At 36.2% G+C, this 22,546-nt stretch overlaps 1 protein-coding gene across 2 annotated transcripts in view; it reads left to right on the top strand.

Moving 5' to 3' along the window:
- LOC145664412 (uncharacterized) overlaps positions 1 to 16,544 on the top strand; it is a 73,251-nt gene extending 56,707 nt beyond the window's left edge. For both annotated transcript variants that reach the window (XM_081731093.1, XM_081731092.1), the window contains exons 4-5: positions 990 to 1,430; positions 14,881 to 16,544. In XM_081731093.1, the coding sequence (XP_081587219.1) occupies positions 990 to 1,430; positions 14,881 to 15,914 (1,475 nt within the window). In that variant the 3' untranslated portion in view covers positions 15,915 to 16,544. The remainder of the gene's footprint in view (positions 1 to 989; positions 1,431 to 14,880) is intronic.
- The last annotated feature ends 6,002 nt before the right edge of the window (positions 16,545 to 22,546 follow it).

Below are 22,546 nucleotides of genomic sequence, written 5' to 3'. Positions count from 1 at the left end.
GGTATGTGATCGCCCGAATTGACCACCAGCAGTGAGAGGACATATATGATTCATCTATTGTGGTAACTTTCTTCTATTTGGAACCCGCCATGTACTTTTCATACAGTTTCCTGCAGTTCGTCGTACATTCAGCAATGTGACGCACTAGCAGGTGGTATACACGGGCCTTCCGCACACACTTGCGAATTGTTTTGCTCATAGTTGACAGTGCGAGGTGGAGTCTGTGACTGTGACCCATATCACGTTGAGTCGGAGGATTTTCTTGGCACACCAATCGACGGATCCCCTTAGCACTGCGGGTCTTACTTTGCTTGCAGCCCTTCTTTTGGTGGTTTTCGAGGGTGAGTGTTTTGCGAGGGGAATGTGGTTCTGTGTAACGGACCACAATAACTTTCGCATTCGTCACCCCGAATGTTAACCCATTCTCGAGACACTGTTTCACAACGTACGAAAACTTAACATGGAAAAGGGCTGTTCGTAACCCTTCCAATACCGGTTGATTTTCGGCACCATTTGATAACACTCATGTACCTACAAGGTCAGACACAACACTGCAAACCCGTAGTTCGAGCATGATACGCTAGGTGGCAACACTGAATCGAAAATTGTTGGATATACAGCGAACAACCTTGTATATTACTTATAGAGTAAGATAGTAAGCACAGCCTATAACATATTGGTAACCGTAAGTACCGGAAAAATTTACGTAATATTATTAAATTATCACTCAGGAAAGAAAATGAAAATTGTAAAAACCAATTTAAGTCATGCCCTAAGGATATACACTCGATAAGTGATCATCTTTATATACGTTACTGCCATCATTTATTGCATGTGTTTTCAAGATTAACCTTGTCATAGAATTGAGCTGTTTTATTATTATTACTTACAGTTTTATTTTTTTAGATTTTGTGATATATTATTAAGATTTTTGTTTTTAAAGTAAATTCATTACTGAAGTTCTGTATAGTACATTATTTCATTTTCAGCTCCAGAAAGAATCGTGAAGACGAGCAATTTTGATGTTCAGAAGTATTTCAGACTATTAAAGCGTAGTGGATATTACGTTGATATGAAGTTCAAGACTGAAAGTGATATTTTGTTAATATTATCAGAGAATGAAACTGTTTCTGTGAATGAACCACATTATGAGATAGTGATAGGTGGACAACCATTGTCATTATCTTCAATTCACCGGAGTGAAGATCGCGATGAGGGAAATTGGATGAATATAGAATATATGCTGAACGAAGAAGGTTACCGAGGAATCTGGTTGACTGCAATGGATGGCTTGATTAATCTTGGATTAGAAGGAAACTTCGATCCAGTTCTACAGTATCAAGATCCTAATCCAATCCCTGTTAAGTATTTCACCGTTAGAGGACTAGTTCAAATTAGTGATGAGATGAAATTCGAGGAAATACGTACAGGTAATATTCCGGTGTTATTACTTTTCTTCTCATTATTATTAATAAGAATAATGGCAATAGCTGTTTATGATATATAGACTATCTATTTCCAACGCCAACTATCTATTTTTGCTCGTATAAGCTATGCCAGAATATGCGATACTGAGTTGAGTTGATTTTGAGTTTAACGTCTCTTTCAGAAGCGGGGTTATATAAGACGGGACCTACTGATTAACATGGAATCCGAACCACATGAGCTGCCGCCGGGAATCGAACCCGGGTCTCCCACGCCAAAGGTGGGTACGCTATCCCCTTAGCTTTGATTTGCGATACTGAGTAGTGCTTGAAATTTAAGGATGAAAAGGTATGGGGCAGTTGAAAATTTAACTTGGATCTTTTCCATTCATCTCTATATCCACATTCAGAGGCCTTTAATCGTTTGTGGCAGTTTCCACGTCCCTACTCCCTATAATACATCACCACTCCTATTCTGGGTTTTTCTTAAATCAGTTGGATGATTTCTGTCGTGACTGGGAAGGGAGTACAGAGGTTGTTCAGCCGGTCTGGCCGATTTCGTTCCTTCCCCCTCTCGGGCAGAATGGACTCGCCCGACCTGGCTCGTGGCGTCCTGCAGTGTTGTGCAGTGTCTTCCTGGGAACGGAGTTGTTTTTCCGCGCGGACGACAATAACGCATTAAACAGAACCATTGTTGTGAGTGTTGTGTTAAATTTGTTTCCAAGTGTGTGGGTTTCTGCTCTGTGACCAAAATGCCGCCCAAACTAAGCCGGTTTTGGAAAGGCTATGTTGCGGCTCTTTATGACGCCCACTTTAGTGTTTCTCTCATTAGAAAACAGTGTAAGAAGAATGGTTGCAGCATCAGTTTAAGTGGAATAAAAAATGTTATTAAAAAGTACAAGGGCAACGAAACTTCACCATTGGGATCATCAACGAAGTTATCTAGGAAGCGGGAATGCACCAAGGCCACCTCTACCATGCAGAGGAAACTTCGCAAAATGGCAATGCAAGAAAATCCGCCTACACAAAGGTGTATGGCTAATCGTCTTGAGTGTCTTTGAGGACTGTGAGCTGGACGTTACACCATCAACTCAAGCTGGAAAAAGCCATGAAAGCTCGCGGCCATCTTCTCACGGATGCCCACCAAAAGGAACGAAAGTGTAACGCCCGGAAGCTGTACGAACGGCATCTGGCAAAACAAAGGTGGATGTATGTCGTAACGCTCAATGAAGCGCAAACCGCGGCTTTCGACTGCGGCAAACCGAAAGCCATCATGTACCGAGAGAAAGACGCCAAGAACTTAAGAAGGTGGGTCCGTGTCTGTAAAGAATCCTTCCCAAAAGGGCTCATGGTCGACCGAGGTAAACTGAAGATTCGTAGGGTGGCGAAGAACTGTAAAATAAATTAGCAGTATTTTCAGGAGCAGATCATGCGGCCGATCTACGAGCATGAGATTCCAACAATGTACGGAAATGACGCCAATCTGGTGCGCATTCACATGGAGAAGGCCTCATTACATACCTCACGATCATTCCTCGCATTCTACAGGGAGATGCATGAGGCAATTGGAATACACGTGATACCTTTCAATGAGATACCCGTTAAATCTCCAGATGCAAGTCGTATGAACTATTATGGATTTGGATTGCTGAAGCGGGCTTTGGGAAAACAGCGTGTGACAACTGTGCTGCCGTGTCGGGACAAAACGCTGTAACTTTGGCGGAGCAGTTTTGCGAAAAAGAGCCGTAAAGTTTTCATCCGAAAATGTGATCTGTACCGTGTAGAACCAGTGTATCTTGACTTTGGAAACACGTGGTTACATGTAATGTTACGTAAATGCATGTTGTGTGATTAAATTTGGTTAAAATTGATTGGTTGACCATTATTGCCTAGTTACACTGGTTCTACACGATACAGATCACATTTTCGGATGAAAACTTTACGGCTCTTTTTCGCAAAACTGCTGCGCCAAAGTTACAGCGTTTTGTCACGACACGGCAGTGTGGAAGGTCTTTGGAAAGCTGTGCAAAGGAATGTGACAAGATTTCCCTCCCAGTTCTTCAGAGAAGCCTATTACAGTGGAAATTACGCTGTCGGGCTATTGTTAGGAACCAAGGGAAACACATCGACCATTTACGGACCTGGCGCCATGGATTCTTCTAAATTTTTAGGTAAGTTGAAATTGGCCAAATGTAGACTGAACAGCCTCTGTAGTATGAGTAATTATGTATGACAAAGAGCAACCTTTATATGTATTGGCTCTCGTATGTTACGTTGTAATATATAGATCAATCTTTGACCATGGAATTGTAGGGCATGATTAAAAAGTTAATCATAAGTAAGCAATGCCTCCTGATAGTGTAGTGATTCGTTACGTGTTCCATAAAAGACTTCACGGCCAGATAGCTTTATGTGGTTGTAAAATAGGGATTCTACTCCGACATATTTGATTGAGAGATCGCTATTTTGCGTGATCGAGCGGTGTAAGCCAATGTACTAGTAGTTTCAATACTTCTCACATGATTCGAATCCCACTCGGATGTTGTGTGTTGTTTTATCATATTTCATTGTCATTATTAGCTTAAAGCACAGACCTGTAAGATGTTAAGGTGGATCACTAGGTGTTCTCGGTGCTATGCCAAACGCTGCTTGTATAATGTGGCGTTGCCAGATAGTGTCGAGTGTTTACTTATGCCAGATAATAAAGGAAGTTATCATGGAATTCTGCGTAGATACTTACTGGAGAAATTAGTTTTCGACCCTTACCGGAATTCACAGTCCCGCTTCTCAAACTGCAACGCTAGAATCCAGGAATTAAACGTAGAAATTTGGCAACAACGCATTATGACGTTCTGCTCAAGTTTCTTCTCAAAATCTATTTCCTTAAATGTATATTATTATTTAAATGAAATGTGAAATATAACACGAAAAACGGTCAAACAATATATCTATTTCGTAATAAGATCGTTACTTTAAAGATTTTACAGATTCAAATAAACACTTCATAAAATTGAGCACTTCTAGTAAGATCTAACAGCAAGTGCCATCTTGTGTGCTCATTGTAAAACGAATCAAATATTTTATTTTATTTGTTACCTTTTTCGATATCAGAAGACACAACCAAATGAATCAGTGTCTTGTGTTGTAGCTGAAACATAACTTTATCTTATAGTACAATAATTATAATATGTAATGTTTGATTGCGCAGTAGTTAAGGGAATGAGCTACAATATGTACTGACTTTCGGGTGGTGATTCGCCTTAACTAAAAAATAAAATAAAAACTGTCTTGAAATGATAGATGAATGAATTTAAAGGTGGATGACGGTCCTTTAGTGAGTAGCTGCGTGAAGGGCGCCCTGTACTTCCACAAACAAAAACATCGCAGAAGCTTACGAGACGCCGATAGAATATTGCTGTATAACAGGAAACTGTTGCAGCACTTCTAGGTATGCGTGGCATCATTTACGAGTACCTCAGCATGCGCAAAATGGGTAACTATGCATGTAGATTGAGAGGATTTTTGATTAGGTTTGAGCCAGAGAGTAAATATCGCCATTATTTCGATAAAGCAGCGGTCAAGACAGTTCGTTGCAAGCCTTGCGTCGGGAAAGCTATACGATCGATTTTCCAAGACTAAAACATTCTCCTGGTCGATTCTTTTCAAGGAGAAACCGTTAATGCCAACTAGTACTTGCATCTGTTGTAGGTATGACAACGTGACAAAACAAATTCAGCCATATTGAATTTTTTTTTTTTTTTTTTTTTTCAAACTAGGGTACCTTGCCACACTACTCACCATGCACTGAGTCAGCTTCATAACAGGCATCGAGCTTGTTCAACATTCTCCTTATTTGCTCTCCTTGGTTCCTTTAGATTACTGTCTCTTTCCTGCCGTAAAGGCACACCTGAAGGGCAATGATTTTCCCAGTGACAATGTTGTTGTTGATGATGTATCTGAATGGTAAGGCGCCCGGTAAGAATATTAGAGCGTACTAAGAAGAGTATATTTAAGTGCAAGAGGACTGTGTTGAACACACATGAAATACTAGCTAGACACACATCCTGTTTCCTATCAGGAGAGGAGATTTTCAACTAATCCTTTCATATTTCCCGTTTACATTTCAGATTTTAACCATCAATACTACCAAGTTTATCTGTTCTACTTTCATCCACTTCGAATCCCATTGCTTCCATCTTTTTAGTATTTATTTTCATCCATATTCTTCACAACTTTTCGTTACAGTTTTTTAAGATAATGTAAATTTTCCGTTTAGATTCCGCAAGAAAAAGCTACACTTCCTGCAAAGACTACTTCCTGTCAAAACACCTTCTTTTTACCTTCGTACAACATTAAACTGTTCTTTAGTATTTCTCTCTAACATACATTAAACCGAGTTGATAAGGAGCAACATACACATCATCCTTTTTTCAAGTACACTTTCCTCTGTCATCACTTTTACTCTAATCATGTAAAGGAAGTGCCATCGTGTATTTTATACAAAGCTCTATTGTTTCGTCTCACTAATATATTTTGATCATGTATAATCCTGAGAGTGTCCGCATTCTCTCTTGTAATTAAAATTTTTATTGCTTGCGATTCAAACTAGTTTATACCTCCATGTATAAGTTGAAAGACTTTACAAACAATGATGGCTAGACGTTGAATATTAATTGTAAAAACTGAAAGTGGTCCTAATTATAATTTATTGTATATTATAATTTCATAATATTTTTGTGTATTTTTCAATATTTTAGTTTGCACAATTCTTTGTTAATATTTTGATTGGAGGACTTTTGCCACCTTGAAAATCGATTAAGGTCATTTCACGGAATGTAATACGTCATTTAGTACCTAGTCGACGAACCAACCTTACAGTAATTGAAATTGATGAAGGAGGCGTAACTAATGTTAGTGAAATGTGTTGGAGCTCATCCATAGTTTTCTTATAGGAAGGCTCTGACCATTCCCGTACTTCCGTGTGTCCATTGCGAGCGCTACGCGAATAGAGTCTTGTTTTACAAGCAGAACAACATTCCTGTCTGTACATTGTTTTTATGGAGTTCATAAAATTTGTGCTGTTTTCTTGAGCAAATAAATAAACAGCAAAGCATCACAGAGCTGCTGACTAATATTTTTTTTAAATTTAAAATTCGGATTTCGCGGTACCTCCATTTTAAAACAAAATTAAATGTAAATTGAAAAGTGGAAAGCTCAATTACTAATACACACACATAAATCTCTTCCATATAACAATTTGAATTTTCTAATACAGTAATTAGTTTTTGGCTCATTCGTAAAAAGCAATTTGCACAAAAATAATGTAGATCATTTTGCAAGGAAACAGTTCGTTTTGTTCACTTTACTTATAGTATACAAAGTTTTTTTCTTTTTATATCTTTGATTTCATCGTCGTACTTATCTTGCCTTTCGTTATTTTCTTCGGAGATTATTAATATCGTTTCCCCTTTCGATTTTTTAAAAAAGTAATTCGTGTCCCACATAAGATGAAAGACTTGGAAAAATTTTCAAACTAAATGATCTGTTCCCATTTATATATTCACGGAAATTACCATCTTTATTCTTCCCACGCTCTTTATCATATTTCGTGTGACTCCTGAAATGGTACAATTTGATCATGGATAGCGTGAATCCAACGTTCACTTAACTTCATATTCTCAGGAAAGCGGAAACATATTATGTATACATTCTTCTGAATGCTCTGTCAGTTATTTTCACAAGTTTGACACTTCGGTCATTTGAATCCCTAATGGCGGAATGCAACACATGTCCTGAAAGAGCCAGTCCTAAAGAAGATGCATATCGATTTCCAGCGTCAGTTGCCAATGAGTTCGTGAGTTATGAACCTGTAAAGTTAACTTAGGAATGCATAGGAAATACAACGTTTAGGGATTTTCTTGACGTGTATTTCTGCTAATCTTATGTAATATACTACATATAAACCAATTATCTATAAACCATACCAGGTATTTAAATTCTTGGCCGCACTTTACGTCAAATTACTTCGAAGCCCATTCTTCTTCTCAAGCCGCATCACCGGTTTCTTCAGCAAATTTATCATGGATCTGACGCACTGTTAGAAACCGGTTCAAAAACAACAGACGTGCCAAGTTTTCCAGACACATTCAGGCCCAAAACGTTATCGGAATCGATACGCTATGTATGGAAGTCGTCCAGTGGTATTAGACCAGTGATCAGTTTGAGGTTACTTAATAACAGTTATCTGACCTAAAATTAAAGTGGATCCGATTAATGAGATACTTAACTGGGATCGCTGGTGCCAACGTTTTTAGTTCAATGGACAACCATGGGCTACTATAGAGTCCAACTCCCTTCTGGCTCTTATGGCTGCACTAGCTTTATCTGTTTGGATCGTCAATACATCTTGTGCTTATTACTTATGAGGCTGAAATCTAGACGGAATATTTAATCTAAAAGACGTAACTAGTTCCTCGAATGTTGAAGAAGAGTAAACCAAAGTTGCACTCAAAAGACATAAGAGCAGTACAAATTCATAAATGTAATTTGGTAATGGTTCGAACACATTTCCTGTCTCGAATTCTTATAAACAGGTCACTCAGAAATATATGCCGGTGTATAGTGGATCATATGTCGTTACTAGAGTACATAGAAATTCCATTTGTTTAGATTTAAATGGGAGAGAAGTTGTGAGCCGCGATTTATCCTGTACGAAACTGTTTGATTGTTCGGATGAAAAGAGAGCAGACCTATGACGGAATTTTAAATAAGAAAAGAATCCTTTCACTTCTTTTAACATTAACAATTTTTTTTTTCCCTGACATGCTGAGAAGAATTTTACGACGGGCATTTCTCAACTCGGAAAATTGAACTACTTATTTAAACGTAGATGCACTAACCCGATATATTCTTGCACTTTGGTATTTTTGGTGATCTTTGTACTCTTTGCACAAATCGAGATTCATATGTAGAAGTATGCATACTGATAAAGCAACCGTTTTCGTTTTGATCATTCTGTACAGTTATCCTGTACGTATGTAATAATGTGTGAATATGTTTAAGTAACCTGTTAGGGTTGTATGGCCATGTAGTGATAATTGTAAATAACTATATACCGATATCATACTGTAATATTACGTAAATATAAACTATTATCGAATATGCTATGGTTCATTATGAGTATAATAACCTACTTCAGATAACAATAGAAGCCATAACAAGTAAAATTCCGTGTAAGAAGTATTAAGAACAGAAATACGTGAAAAATACTAGGGCTATGTTCGATTTTTGCAAAATGTAAACAATCCCGGATTTCGGTTTTGAGGCAGATTAAACGGATAAAATTTTCATTGCGGTGGCTCAGTGGTAGAGCGTTCACCTCTGGTGTTTGGGGTCCCGGGTTCGATCCCAGCCCCCGCCAAGTGAACTTTGTGGTGGACAAACACCGTGTGCGTGGGTTTTCCCGGGGTTCTCCCGTTTCCTCCCACTTTCTTCATTCCACCATTTTCATTCATTACTCATCATCACCGTCTCCTTTAGCCTAACCGGCATAGCCGTGGGACGTTAAACTTAAAGATTTCATTTCATTTCATTTTCTTTTCTCACCCGCCATTTCTAACACCCTCTCATTCGTTTTCCGCTCGACCCAACTAATTCTTTCAATTATTCTTCACTCATGGGTTAGAAACTTGTTATTTGCCACAATTAATAAATTTAGTAACTAAGCTAAGATAAATCCATCAAATGACATAGAAAATTTTCTGCACATAAACAGAAGTTTCGTTATTGGAATCGTACCACATGCTTATAGTTCAAATTAAATTGAAAATAGTTAGATGCTATGGATATCAGATAAAAGCTGGTTGCGCAGAAAAAGGTTTCCTTTTGATCTATATATATATTTTTTCTTTCTTTATATACCTCTCTCATTTTTAGATTTGATCTTAAAGCTTGATTTTTCTTCTTTCAATCGATTGGTGTAGAATAACTGAGAAGTATGGACGTAGAAAAAAAAATCTTGAAAATGTAGCTATAAGTTTGAGTGCGTTGAGCGATCTTTAAATATCAAAATATTTTCATGAAATTTTGCATTCATGCTTAAATAACCAAAAGGAATAAATTTAGGGGGTGAGACTCTGTTAAAATAAATTTCGAAATTTTCCCATATAACTGCTTGTCACCCTAATATATATTTATTGGCATTTTGGTGGAATCATTTTATATTTTGGTGGCAGGAAAGTATACAAGAAGTGGAGTGTTATAAAAAGGCTCTCCCCAAACTGCAAAGATATATATCTTCGCAGTTTACGGAGACACTTTTGTATAACACTTCACTTCTTGTATAACGGTGTACTTTCCTGCCACCAAAATATAAAATGATTCCACCAAAATGCCAATAAATATATATTAGGGTGACAAGCAGTTATATGGGAAAATTTCGAAATTTATTTTAACAGAGTCTCACCCCCTAAATTTATTCCTTTTGGTTATTTAAGCATGAATGCAAAATTTCATGAAAATATTTTGATATTTAAAGATCGCTCAACGCACTCAAACTTATAGCTACATTTACGTTACTTAAGCATTACATGCGAAACTCAGCATATGTTATCTTGGATCAGCCCAACTTTATCTCTTTGATGTACAGTTTTCACACTTACAGCATATGACCTCCGGATGTATTAACGACATATTATAAAGTTTGGTGGTGATATGTTTAGAGGTCTTATATATATCTCGTGAGGTAAGGTTTAGAAGTCTCTTTTAAAATTATCACGAGTTGTGCCTGTATATAAAAAGGGACCCGAAAATTGTCCATCTAGTTATCGATCAATTTCTCTGGTACCACTTTTTTCAAAAATTCTTGAAACTGTGATACATATACAGTTATGTGATTATCTTGATAACTATAACGTAATTAGTGATTCACAGTTTGAATTTGTATAGGGTAGATCTACTGTTGGAGCGATCGATTCGTTAGTAAAGAAGGTTATTAGTGGCTTTGAAAACAAGGATTTTGTTCAGGCAACATTTTGTGATTTAGGTAAAGCCTTTGATTGTGTTGAACACACAATTCTCCTTAAAAAATTAGCGTACTACTGTATCAAGGATTTAAGTTTTAGATTATTCAAGTCTTACTTAGAAAACCGTAAACAAGTTGTTTTTGTAAATAACAATAAATCTGGTATTGCATCAGTTAAATACGGAGTACCCCAAGGTTCAGTACTTGGGTCAATTTTATTTTTACTAATGATAAATGATCTGCCTTACTTTTTATCTGCTTACTCTATATTATATGCTGACGATACAACCTTCCTAAATACTAGTCCTGATCTTAGTATACTTAATTCTATAACTGAAAATACATGGGATCAGGTTGTGATTTGGTTTAAGGCTAATGGTTTTTTACTTAACGAGAATAAAACTCAACATATGACTTTTAGTCTAAAAGAAGTGCCTGTCGAGAATAACTCAACATGTGTGAAGTTTCTAGGTATATATATACTGACAAGTTATCGTCGGAACAGCATATTAATTATATTTCTGGAAGACTCTCAAGAGTAATATATCTGCTAAAACAATTAAAAAATCCTGTTCCTGATAACTATGTCAGATCGGCTTACTTTGTTTTTTTTTTTTTTTTTTTCTTTCAGAGTATAATTTTGTATGGTATATTATTTTGGGGTAACAATTATCATGTAAATAGCATTCTTTTAATACAGAAAAAGGCCATCAGAATTATTTTAATTGTAGACAAATTAGCTCATTGCAGACCTTTGTTTATCAATATTAAAATTATGACAATAATCAATCTATACATTTACACAGTACTCCTCTATATAAAAACTAATCACCAAAATTTACAACTCAGGCAAGACATCCATTCGTATAATACTAGAAGCAGTAAATTCATAAATGTCCCATATCAACGACTTTCCAAATCATTAAATAGTTATGAGACAATTGGAATAAAACTGTATAACAATTTGCCTGCATCACTAAAAGATGAACATATAGATAGATTTAAAAGTAAGTTATATAATTGGTTAGTTGCAACGCCCTTTTATTCTTTACAGGAGTATTTTAATTGTTCAATAGAAGTGTAACGTATTTTGTAATCTCGTATTGAGCTTGTATTTAAAATGCATATTGTTATTGTAGTTTATTTTGTAATGTCATTTCATCATTAATTTAGTTATAGATCATTATTTATTTATACTTACGTATCAATATTGTATCACATTTTGACTGTCTATTGCTATATATAGCTTAACGACAATAAAATTCTTCTTCTTCTTCTTCTTCTTCTTATTATTATTATTATTATTATTATTATTATAGGGTGCGTGACGTGTGTATTACACTGGGCGCTTATGACGTCATTTGACTTTCTCATTTTACTTGAGATTTCTTCTCAAATCTAGTATTTATTACAATTATTTGACATTTGAAAACAAGATACAATGTGAAATTCTATTAAGATTCTTATCGCTATATTTCTGTTCCTTCCAAGGAGAACTTGCTGAGGGACGCTATATCTTAGAGGAGGTTATTTTCTTGAAATACATTTTGGAGAGGATCGACGGAAAATGCGTACGAAACCTGTTACCCAACAATTATTACCAACTGTCCAACATGTATTATAAAAGCAAATATCATCGTCCTGAATTCTTTGAACTATATTTGCAATTGAGTTCTCGTTTCTGGGAATGGTGACACGAAACTTAAGAGTGCTGCTATTCCAAATGGAAGTGGTGCCACCCACTCGGAAGCTGTTTTTAAATTGCTGGAGGATGAAACTTAACCACATGTGTGCTCGGGGTCACAAAATAGAGCTTGTATCCTGCTGGAACAGAAAATGTAGAAGGATCTGATCAGAGTCCCATGCAGGCATCACATAATGGAACTAATCGTGGTGAGAGTGTTCGACATGATTTTCGGTGCTTCAATGGGTTCACACATAAAACTCTTTCAACGTTTCTCTGAGGCATGGCCGTCAGTTGACAAGCTGAAGTTCGACATCGGAATCCAGAACGAGGTTGTCGCAGAGGTTTTGACCGCAGTAAAGTATGAACTAATATCTTTCTTCAAGCGGCAACCGACTCACTACCAACCCAGAGATGATAACAGAACTTTTTCAACTTGCTTTCGTATTTTTTGCCGAAGTTCTTCCAGGAGGTATCGCAATCTACGTTCCTGGAGCCTACGATTGTGAACTATTAATGGCGAAATTGATTTATTGCCTGAGATATATCTTTTCTGGTCACAGTTTCACCTTACATCTCGTGAGCTGAACGGGCTTCGCGACTTCAACAGCCAATGTATTTGATGGTATGGTATGCCTCTCCTCATGCAGTTTCAGCTTCAAAGAATGACCTGAATCTCCTAAAACACATTCATTCCTACAAGAAGGTTAATGCACAAATTGCAGAAGCAGCAAAACACAGTTTCTCACGACATCTGTGTTATTTGAGCAAACCACTTATTGGTAATTTTTTTTTTAATTTTTTTTTTTTAATCCTGGAGTTCCCGCAGCAGCGAAGAAGATATAATCGTAGCGTTATTTAAGGATAGATGTGAAGGAGAAAAACTCATTCGTTTAAGATATGAGACCACGAAGAATAAAGCCGTTAGCGGTTCATTTCCAGGAACACCAGAAAGCTGTTTAAAGCGCGCGAGATCTCCACGGATTTTTTTTAAAATTATTATTATTAGAAAACTTTGAAACATGTAAAACGAGCGATACTTTCCTTCAGGTTCGAGAGCGTATGAAAGCTCTGCTTGTTGTAAATGATCTAGCAAAACGAGGAATTGCATTGATTGGAAACTACAATTGAAAACTGACCAATCAAGAAGATCAGGCCTAATTTCTCTCCAAGTTGTAGAGCAGCACAGAAAGAAATTTCCACACCCCAAGTAAATCCATTCTCAGCCAAAGCATTTTTTGTTTGCTGTGTTGAATATACTTTCGCAAACTTAAATATTGAAGAAATATATACATTGGTGAAACCTTTAGAAAACAATTACTAAAGGATGTTTTCAAACATTTTTGAATTTCATAGTATTTATATGCGAATTTTCACATTTTATTGGTTTTAAGTGAATTTATGTATGCGTTGAGCGACCAGTAAATATTGTGTAATTGCTTCTATTACTATTTTATAAAATATGAATAAACGCGCACACACACACACACACACACATATATATATATATATATATATATATATATATATATATATATATATATATATATATATATATATCCAATTGTATTGAGATTAGGTTACATGCTTATAAATTTGCATAACACTTTATGAAGTTAGCTTCTTCGGAAATGAAAGAAAATATTGTAATTATTTATTTATTTTTACTATAGACTAATAAAAATAAACAATTTTTGCATATCACAAACAAGTGTAATAGTGACGAGCAAAGTAAAGAAGAAATAATGACAATCAGTTTTTACAAAAAAAGTACTAACTTTGTCATTCTACAGATTGTCAAAGCTGGTAACTGATTTTGCGCGTGTCCATACAAGTACTGAATTTATAATGCAGTCAAGAAACGGAGATATGAAATTATGAATTCTACCAAGAATTTTGGTGACAGAAACAAAATAATTTTATATAAATGTTCGTTTTCTAATTGACATTGTAGCCAAATGTGTCTCGTTTTGATTTTTTTTTTTTAAATTTCTTTCGGAATATTACATTTTCCCCATGTCAATAGATATTTCTAGGCAAATGCTATGAAACGACTTTTTCTCTCTTTTGTGAACCACACACCCACACCAGAGTTTAAAACAGCTCTGAAGACGTAGAACAGTAAAAAAGAATAGCTACAGCTGAAGTTCCGTGTTTCTGTTGATAGTGTAGTTTCTGGGATTTTGCATCCCTAAATGTGGGGTAAGTGAAGCTCATTGAGATGCTTTATTTCCAGATGCGATAAAATGTCGAAGTGCATATGTGCTGTTTGTCGTCAGTTCGCCAGACGCCAGTAATGTGGTTTGTAGTGGATTAGTTCGCGTTATTGCAAACCTGAAAGAAAGTGTCAGATTTTTGAGAAGACATTTATCACTGAACTTCAGCTAAAGAGAACTATTCTCGGAAATGTGTATAAATGATTTACTGTTTTTTGTTGCAAAAATACATTCAGTAGTAAGTTATGATCATGCATCGCATTTTGCTATTCAGTTTTTTTTTTTCGTTTGCATAAAATTTTTATGATTTTTTTGTAGCAAACTGCGATACCTCTTAAAAACGCTGATGTATAAACGCAATAGTTAAAAGTTATTTGATTTCGTTCCGTTCATTAGTATATAATTAAAAAAGATTAAGTATATGGCTTTATTTTGTAAGATATCTTTATATTTCAGTTACCTTTGAAAAAATACTACGATGCAATATGGAATAATTAATTATATGCTAATTTAGAGTTGTTTTCGTCCTTTCAGAGCAGGGAGAGTTCCAGGATTTGGTGGAGACCTTGGACCAGACTCCTGATACGTGGAGTACTGCAAGCTCTCAAGTAGGATATCCTTGTGAAGGTACTGCTGAAGTGAATAATACAACAAATGAACTGGTTGGTTCAGAGGAACAATTAAGCAATTTGGTAAGAGAAGGAGAAGCAAGCCAGAACGATCAGAATTCCAGTAGATTAAATGAAGGAGCGACAGAAGTCCTAAGGAATGTAGATAGGGACCTTATTCACTTACGAGTCAGTGAAGATTCCGAAGAGGGTTTAACAACTGCACAGGAAGCATGGGTTGAGTCTGCTGCAGCTAATTTAGGTGAAGGAACTAGTAGAGCTACTTGTGATAGTGGTAAAGAGGATTTCAATATTAGCAACTCATCTTCAGAGACTGCGAGTGCCGAAGCAAGTAGTGTGTGTGCTAGTACGAGTAGAACTGATACCGACGATCAAGATGTTGAAAGCTGTAAGGTGCCAGATGTGAGTAGACCAAGTCCAGCAATATGGAACGCATGGATAGAAGAACAACAATCCGATAACAGTGAGCATGAAGCACATTTTAGTGGAAGAAATTTGGTTGACAGTATGACGCAAACAGAAGAAGTAAGTGTAGTACAAACTAATAGTGAGCCTAGTAATGAAGAGGGTGCACTTACTACTCAAGTAGAACAAGAAACGGTTGAAAATGTAATTCTCGTTCAGGATGAGTGTGCAGATGTTTCAGAGGAGTTTATATCCGAATCTGAAACAGAAAATGTAGAAGCGATAAGGGTAGGATGCGCCCAATTTTTAGATGAAATATTAACTCAGTCTGAAAATGAGCGTCTAGAAGAAGATAACAATATTAAGCAGCGACAAATGTGTGTGATCTGTTTAGAAAGAGAGCGATGTCGTTTGTTTATACCTTGCAGTCACTTCGTCTGCTGTAAAGAGTGTACTGAAAAATTGCAAAATGTCAATAATGAATGTCCTTATTGTAGAAGGTCAATAACGAGCATAGAAACTGTGTATTGGTAATTTTTCAAGTTTAAATTTAACCATTAAAATTAATCTTGCAGATATTTTGATTTTCAAGATCAATTTTTTGTCAGTGTAATAAAATGAGTTAACTTGTGCGTAATATGTGATTATATAGGGAAATCTGATTTCTCGTTCTATGTTTTGCTAAAGGATCCTGATGCACAATGTGTTTTCTTAACAATTTTCTTACATATCTTTGCTTCTGCAATTAAATGAAAACGTTACCAAATATACTTTCAATTGAAATATAATATTACTGTTAATATATAATATAGGAAATATAAAAGAGAGATGGAGAAAATTTGTTTGCTTATAGAAGTTGAAATCTTACTAATCATGTTCATTTTTGTTGTTGGAATTGTGTTCAGATTCCAAAAATATTAAGGTGCTATTTGAAATATACAGAATATTTTTGCATAGATGTGATAGTTGTTACTGTTTTATCCGTTAAACTTCTATATTTAAAGTATCTTTCAAATTGGATGGAAAGTAATTATGATGTTGACTTTTATAAGAATAGTTATAGTTAAAATTTACCATAAATAGTTATAATCGTGACAAAATATTTTTCCATGGCGATGAGCTTGTTACATAATCAGTAGTTATGAAAGTAGCATATGCAGTAAATCCTGTCGAGACCAACCTTCAAATGTAAGCACAAAGGAACGAGCTACGAGTCTACAGGAAAGTCCACTTTAAAGAAAGATCGTATATTAATATACATAACGTGCTGTTTCTAATACATATGGTAAGATGTGGATAAATAATTTGTTTTTATATTATATTTCTACAAATTATTATATAGAAGTGAAATAAAATTTACTGTCTTTTGACTTTACGAGTTGCGTAGTATTGTTTAGTTTGGACAATGTTTGTATTTTCGTATCACCGAAATTATTTGTTTGTCAGATTTAGTGAATGCTGTGTACTCACAACACCATGGATTTTAAAATGGTTATGTTGTTACAACCAAATAGCTTGAAGTTTAAACACAGAGAGTTAAAATTCAAGATTTTTGCATATCTATTTATTCAAATTTATGGCCTTGTGGCCCTCCAGATATTTATGTAGTAGTAGAATCTCTGGCAGATATGAACATGGCTATATGTCAAGAACAAAGGGTGCTTGCCGAGTGCAAAGAGTACCATCAACTCATAGAAGTTAGGAAAAAAAAAAGAGTGAATGTTTCGTCAGTTGACCCTCGTTTAATGTTCCTAGTGTTTCGTTGAAACAACGCAACCATTTGAATATTTCCATGAATGTGTGTGAAAGCACTCCTCGCAAGCATAATGATGAAAATTCTTGTTAATTTAGTGTTTTTATCGTACTCATTTTATTGATACTAATGACTTTTGCTTTCACCTTGTTATCACATAAACTTACTCGTTATGAATAACGAACAACACAGTGTTGTTACATTTGATATAATCATCGATTAAATACCGTGCCTTGCTCAAGTTTAGTTTTATAGTATTCTTTGCAAGAATAGGCATATGATTCCTGTGCTGCAAATGGGATTGTGATATTGAAATTTTTAGATAAACACTAAGGTCTGTGACATTGTGATAAACAGTGAAAAACTTAAGATTTTTCTTGCAGTTTTGTATGCTGGAAAATGCTTTTCCTGATAATTCTGTGCGGAGAATAAAATTGCTCGAGTTTGTTCCCGTTTTAAGTGTCTTGTCGAAGAGCAGTAGATTAATGAGAAGATCCAAATATATTCCTATTTTTTTATAACTTGATGATAAATATCGTTAGTAAATAATTATAATAATTTGAGCAAGAGGTGATATCGTTTATTTAGAAAAGAAATTAATTAAATAAGTCTTACTTGTGTAAATTGAAACATTCCGAAAATTGTGTAAATTGATTTTATTTTGTCTTCTCTTCATATCAGTTTGAGAGACGTTATTATATTAGTTTTTATAAATACCAGTGTGTATATTTACAGCAATGCCTATAGCATCTGTTTATGTATTCAGAAGTAAATAAATATATAAGTAAATACTTGTTTATAGTTTCACAAAGATTGTGTAAATCCTTGTTAAAAATAAAATTACATTGAAGACTTTGGGATCAAAGCATAAATAGTATTTGTCCTAAGAGCACAAAGATTCAGTGTTCAATTTTTTACGACATAGTTTATGTATATATATATTGTGCGCATTGTTGTGGCACAGTATTTGAATTCCAACAATTGCATTCGGTAGTGGTATCCAGAGCGAAGAAGCGAAGCAAGTTTCAACTCCCCTCGCTTATCGGCGTGGCCGTATCGCCTTCACTTGTTTGTTGATGTGAGCAGTATTCGGCTGTCTAGAATGGAGCTCGAAAGGGAACATTTTCGGGCAATGATCCTTTACGATTTCAGAAGTGGTTTGAACGAGACACAAAATCTTGGCCGTTTGCAGGGGGCATTTGGGAACCTTGCTCCTTCCCGTGCTACAATTTTTCGGTGGTTTGGTGAATTCAGAAGAGGCCGGACATTGCTTAGAGATGAAGAGAGAGCTGGACGTCCGGCAACAGCTGTGTCAGATGAAAACATTGCCGCTGTGGAACAAATGATTCGAGAAAATCCTCGAACAACTTTGAAGGACATTGAATCTACAGTGAACATTGGATCACCAGCAGTAACAAAAATTCTTCATGATCATCTTCGGCTCAGGAAGGTTTCATCTCGTTGGATGCCTCACACTTTGACCGAACAGCAGAAGCGCATGCGTGTGGAATGGTGTGAAGAAATGTTTGCAAGATTTGATGGAGGCAGTTCTCGACGTGTCTTTGACATTGTTACTGGTGATGAGACTTGGATCTATCAATTTGACCCTGAAAATAAACGCCAGTCTACAGTTTGGATCTTTCCAGACGAAAATCCACCCACGAAAGTGAAGCGACCGCGAAGTGTGGGGAAGGAGATGGTCGCAGCTTTCTTCTCCAAATCTGGCCATGTTGCAACTGTTCCACGAAGAACAAAGGACTGTTACTGCTCAGTGGTACACCACTGTTTGCCTAACAAAAGTGTTCCAGAAGCTTCGGGAACGGCGTCCAAGAACTGGATTGCGTGGGATCCTGCTTCATCATGACAACGCGTCCGTACACACGGCCAACATCACAATTCAGTTTTTAGAATCTACGGAGGTCAAACTTATGACTCATCCGCCGTATAGCTCTGACCTGGTCCCGTGTGATTTTTTTCTGTTCCCCAGGATGAAAGATCGCATGCGTGGGAAGAGATTTTGCAGCCCTAAAGAAGTTGTAGTGGCTTACGAGAAAGAACTTTCAACACTTGAAGAAAAAGACTGGCAACACTGCTTCCAAAAGTGGTTTTCGAGGATGCAAAAGTGTCTACAGTGTAATGGTGAATACTTTGAGAAAATGTAAGTGTTAAATTGATTTTAAGTATGTAAGTTATTTCACATCTCAAAACTTTCGTAGAGACCCTCGTATATATATATATATATACTTCCAAATTGAATTTTCAGAAAATATGAACTTCATTTTCGCTTTATTATAAATTTGTGAAATTGAACATTAGATCTTTTGTGCTCTAAGGACCGTATACACTCGACGGTAATTCAGAACAAAGTCGTTCTAATTTTTAAGAGCCTGACACTGAAAGTAATACAGGGTGCGGCACGTAAAACCGGCCCGTAAAGTGAACACATAAAATGAAATGTAATGTATTGAATATGATTAACTACAACACATAAATGAAATGTAATGTATTGAATATGACTACTCACCTTCACAGCAGCCTTCACAACAGGTGCTGTAAGTGTCCTCCGCCCACTTCAACACACACGTGAGCACGATTGAGGAGATTCATATATACCCTTGTCAGTTCTTGTGTTGTAATGCTATTGGTGACATCCTGGATCCTGGTCTTGAGTTCTTCAATTGTATGTGGATTTGTTTCGTATACTCTTCCCTTTAACAGTCCCCATAAGTAAAAGTCACACGTGGACAAGTCTGGTGACCGAGGAGGCCACAAGCCTTTGCTGATTGTTCTCTCTGGTGTAAACATCTCATGCACAAGGGACAATGATGCAGCTGATGTGTGGCATGTTGCACCGTCCTGCTGAAAGTAACATAACTGACGCTCCACTTCGGTCAAGTGTGTATAAAACTCCTCCAGGATTCCCATATACACGTCACTGTTCACTGTCGTCTCAAAGAATATGTGCCCAATAACGCGTGTGGCGGAAATGGCACACCAAACACCAATCTTCTCATCATGCAAGGGTACCTGATGGATTACGTGTGGATTTTCTGTCGACCAATACCGGTTGTTTTGGGAATTTACGTACCCAGACAGGTGGAACCACGCCTCGTCACTCATGATGAGTATTAGTGGATCCAAGAAACCACTGGCAACATTGCTCAACAGCCATGAACAGAAATGCACCCTCTTCTGCAGGTCAGGCTCCTTCAGTTCTTGCACAACACTTATCCGGTACGGTTTTAACTTCAGTCTCCTTAAAACACGTCTGCAACTTCTCTCACTCGCATGAACCTGTTGACTCAATCTCCTGGTTGACTTTCGAGGACTTCTTGTCATTATCTCCTCCACCTGCATCTTTAATTCAGGTGTGCAGACAGATGGTCGTCTGTTCCTGGGAGCATTTTGAACCGATCCTGTACGCCGCCATTTTTCAATCAATTCCTGAATGGTGCTTTTTGCTGGCACAGAACGTCCTGGAAATTTCTCCCGAAACAAATTCTTTGTTTTCACAAAAGATCCAGTGAGAATGAACCCTTCAACAATGGCAACACGCTCGGGTATCGAATACGGCATTATCACACACTGACACTCACCCGGCTTAACGCAACGAGGCCTTTTTCTCAACTGGTTTCGACAAGTTTCACTGGCTGCGGCTGCACGTGACTGCTGCAGGTCACGTAAGTCGACCCGACCTCGACACGCCATCTCTTGGTAGGAAGGTAGATTATTTAAGTGTTGCCAAAAACACAATATACCAGAATATTACGACGGGCCGGTGCCGCACCCTGTACAAAATTCACCATTTTTCTTTTGCTTGTTTTTCATAAGTGAAAGGAGATAATGAAATGCAACTTAACACAATCATAGATAATGTTACTCTACAACAGAAAATAGGAACCTGAAGGATTTTCAGTGTTGGCATCCATAGAAATTACAGTGTTGCCAGAATAGCAATTCCCCCAAAATCTAAGTTAAGTCAGCGACAAAAGGAACGATACATTTGATTGCGTATCATGTTATTTTGGTCCTGTGAGCTACTTTTTAAACAATAGTTGCATTTAAGTTTGTAATAAACAAAATAGTTTTTAACATACAGTGATTAAAATTAAATAATAATGTTATTTAAGAAGTAGTTCATAGGATACTAAGTTGAGTTCTTTTAACTGTTTTAACTTAGATTTTGGGGGAATCGTTATTCTGTCAACACTGTAATTTCTGTGGATAGCAACACTGAGAATTCTTCAGGTTCATATTTTCTGTGTTGTAGAATAACATTATCTATGATTGTGTTAAGTTGTATTTCATTATCTCCTTTCACCTATGAATAAACAACAACAAAAGTAGTAAATTTTGTATTATTTTCAGTATGTCAGGCTCTTAACATGGAAATACGTTTGTTGTTTGGATTGTTAGTGCTATGTAATAAGTGCGCTGCAGTGTATTATTGTACCCTTTTTCCTTCATTTTCTTCTTTATATATTTATTCGGCTCATTCTAAATGTAATTCGAGAAGTAATAGAAGCTATCTATGCCAGTACTTATCAAGGAAATAAAGCTTGATCAGTAGGCATATGCATATTTTTCACTAGTTTTCAGGATATGGTATGTTTCGGCAGACGCGATCTAATTTTATGTGCTTGAGTATCGTAACAACAACAACAACAACAACAACAACAACAACATCAACATCAACATCAACATCAACATCAACATCATCATCATCATCATCATCATCATCATCATCATCATCATCATCATCATCATCATCATCATCATCATCATCATCATCATCATCATCATCATCATCATCATCATCATCATCATCATCATCATCATCTTCTTCTTCTTCTTCTTCTTCTTCTTCTTCTTCTTCTTATTATTATTATTATTATTATTATTATTATTATTATTATTATTATTATTATTATTATTATTATTATTATTATTATTATTATTATTCGTGCTTTATGAACGTTTTGTTTCCGTTTTTTATTATTATTTTATTGTTACCGGCATATAGGTAAGAATGTAATTTTTTTTTCAAATAGGTGCACTTTATTCTAGCGCTTCTCTTCCGTTTTCTCTTTCTTTTTTTCTTAAAATTAAGAAAGAAATGGCTTATTTTTATCGATACAGTATGCGTTCTGAAAGAAACGTTCCCTTTGAGCTGTAACTCATTGCTTTCTGTCTTAGAGAGATCTTTGGTTTTTAGTGTAGGAGTTGAATGTATGCTCTGATAGAAACACTTTGTGCATTTTCTATGGGATGTATGGGAAGGAACTGAGCTAGTTTCTTTCAATTTTACGTACTATTATGATACACGTAGGCAATATATCTGTCTTAAGCTTAATGATTCAGGTAAAAACATCAACAATTACTCTCCTCATAAACAATTACTATCAGCTGTAGG

Source organism: Thermobia domestica, chromosome 11, assembly GCF_964235325.1.
Source record: "Thermobia domestica chromosome 11, izTheDome1.hap1.1, whole genome shotgun sequence".
Lineage (NCBI taxonomy): Eukaryota > Metazoa > Arthropoda > Insecta > Zygentoma > Lepismatidae > Thermobia > Thermobia domestica.
This window is presented reverse-complemented; position numbering and strand designations above follow the sequence as displayed.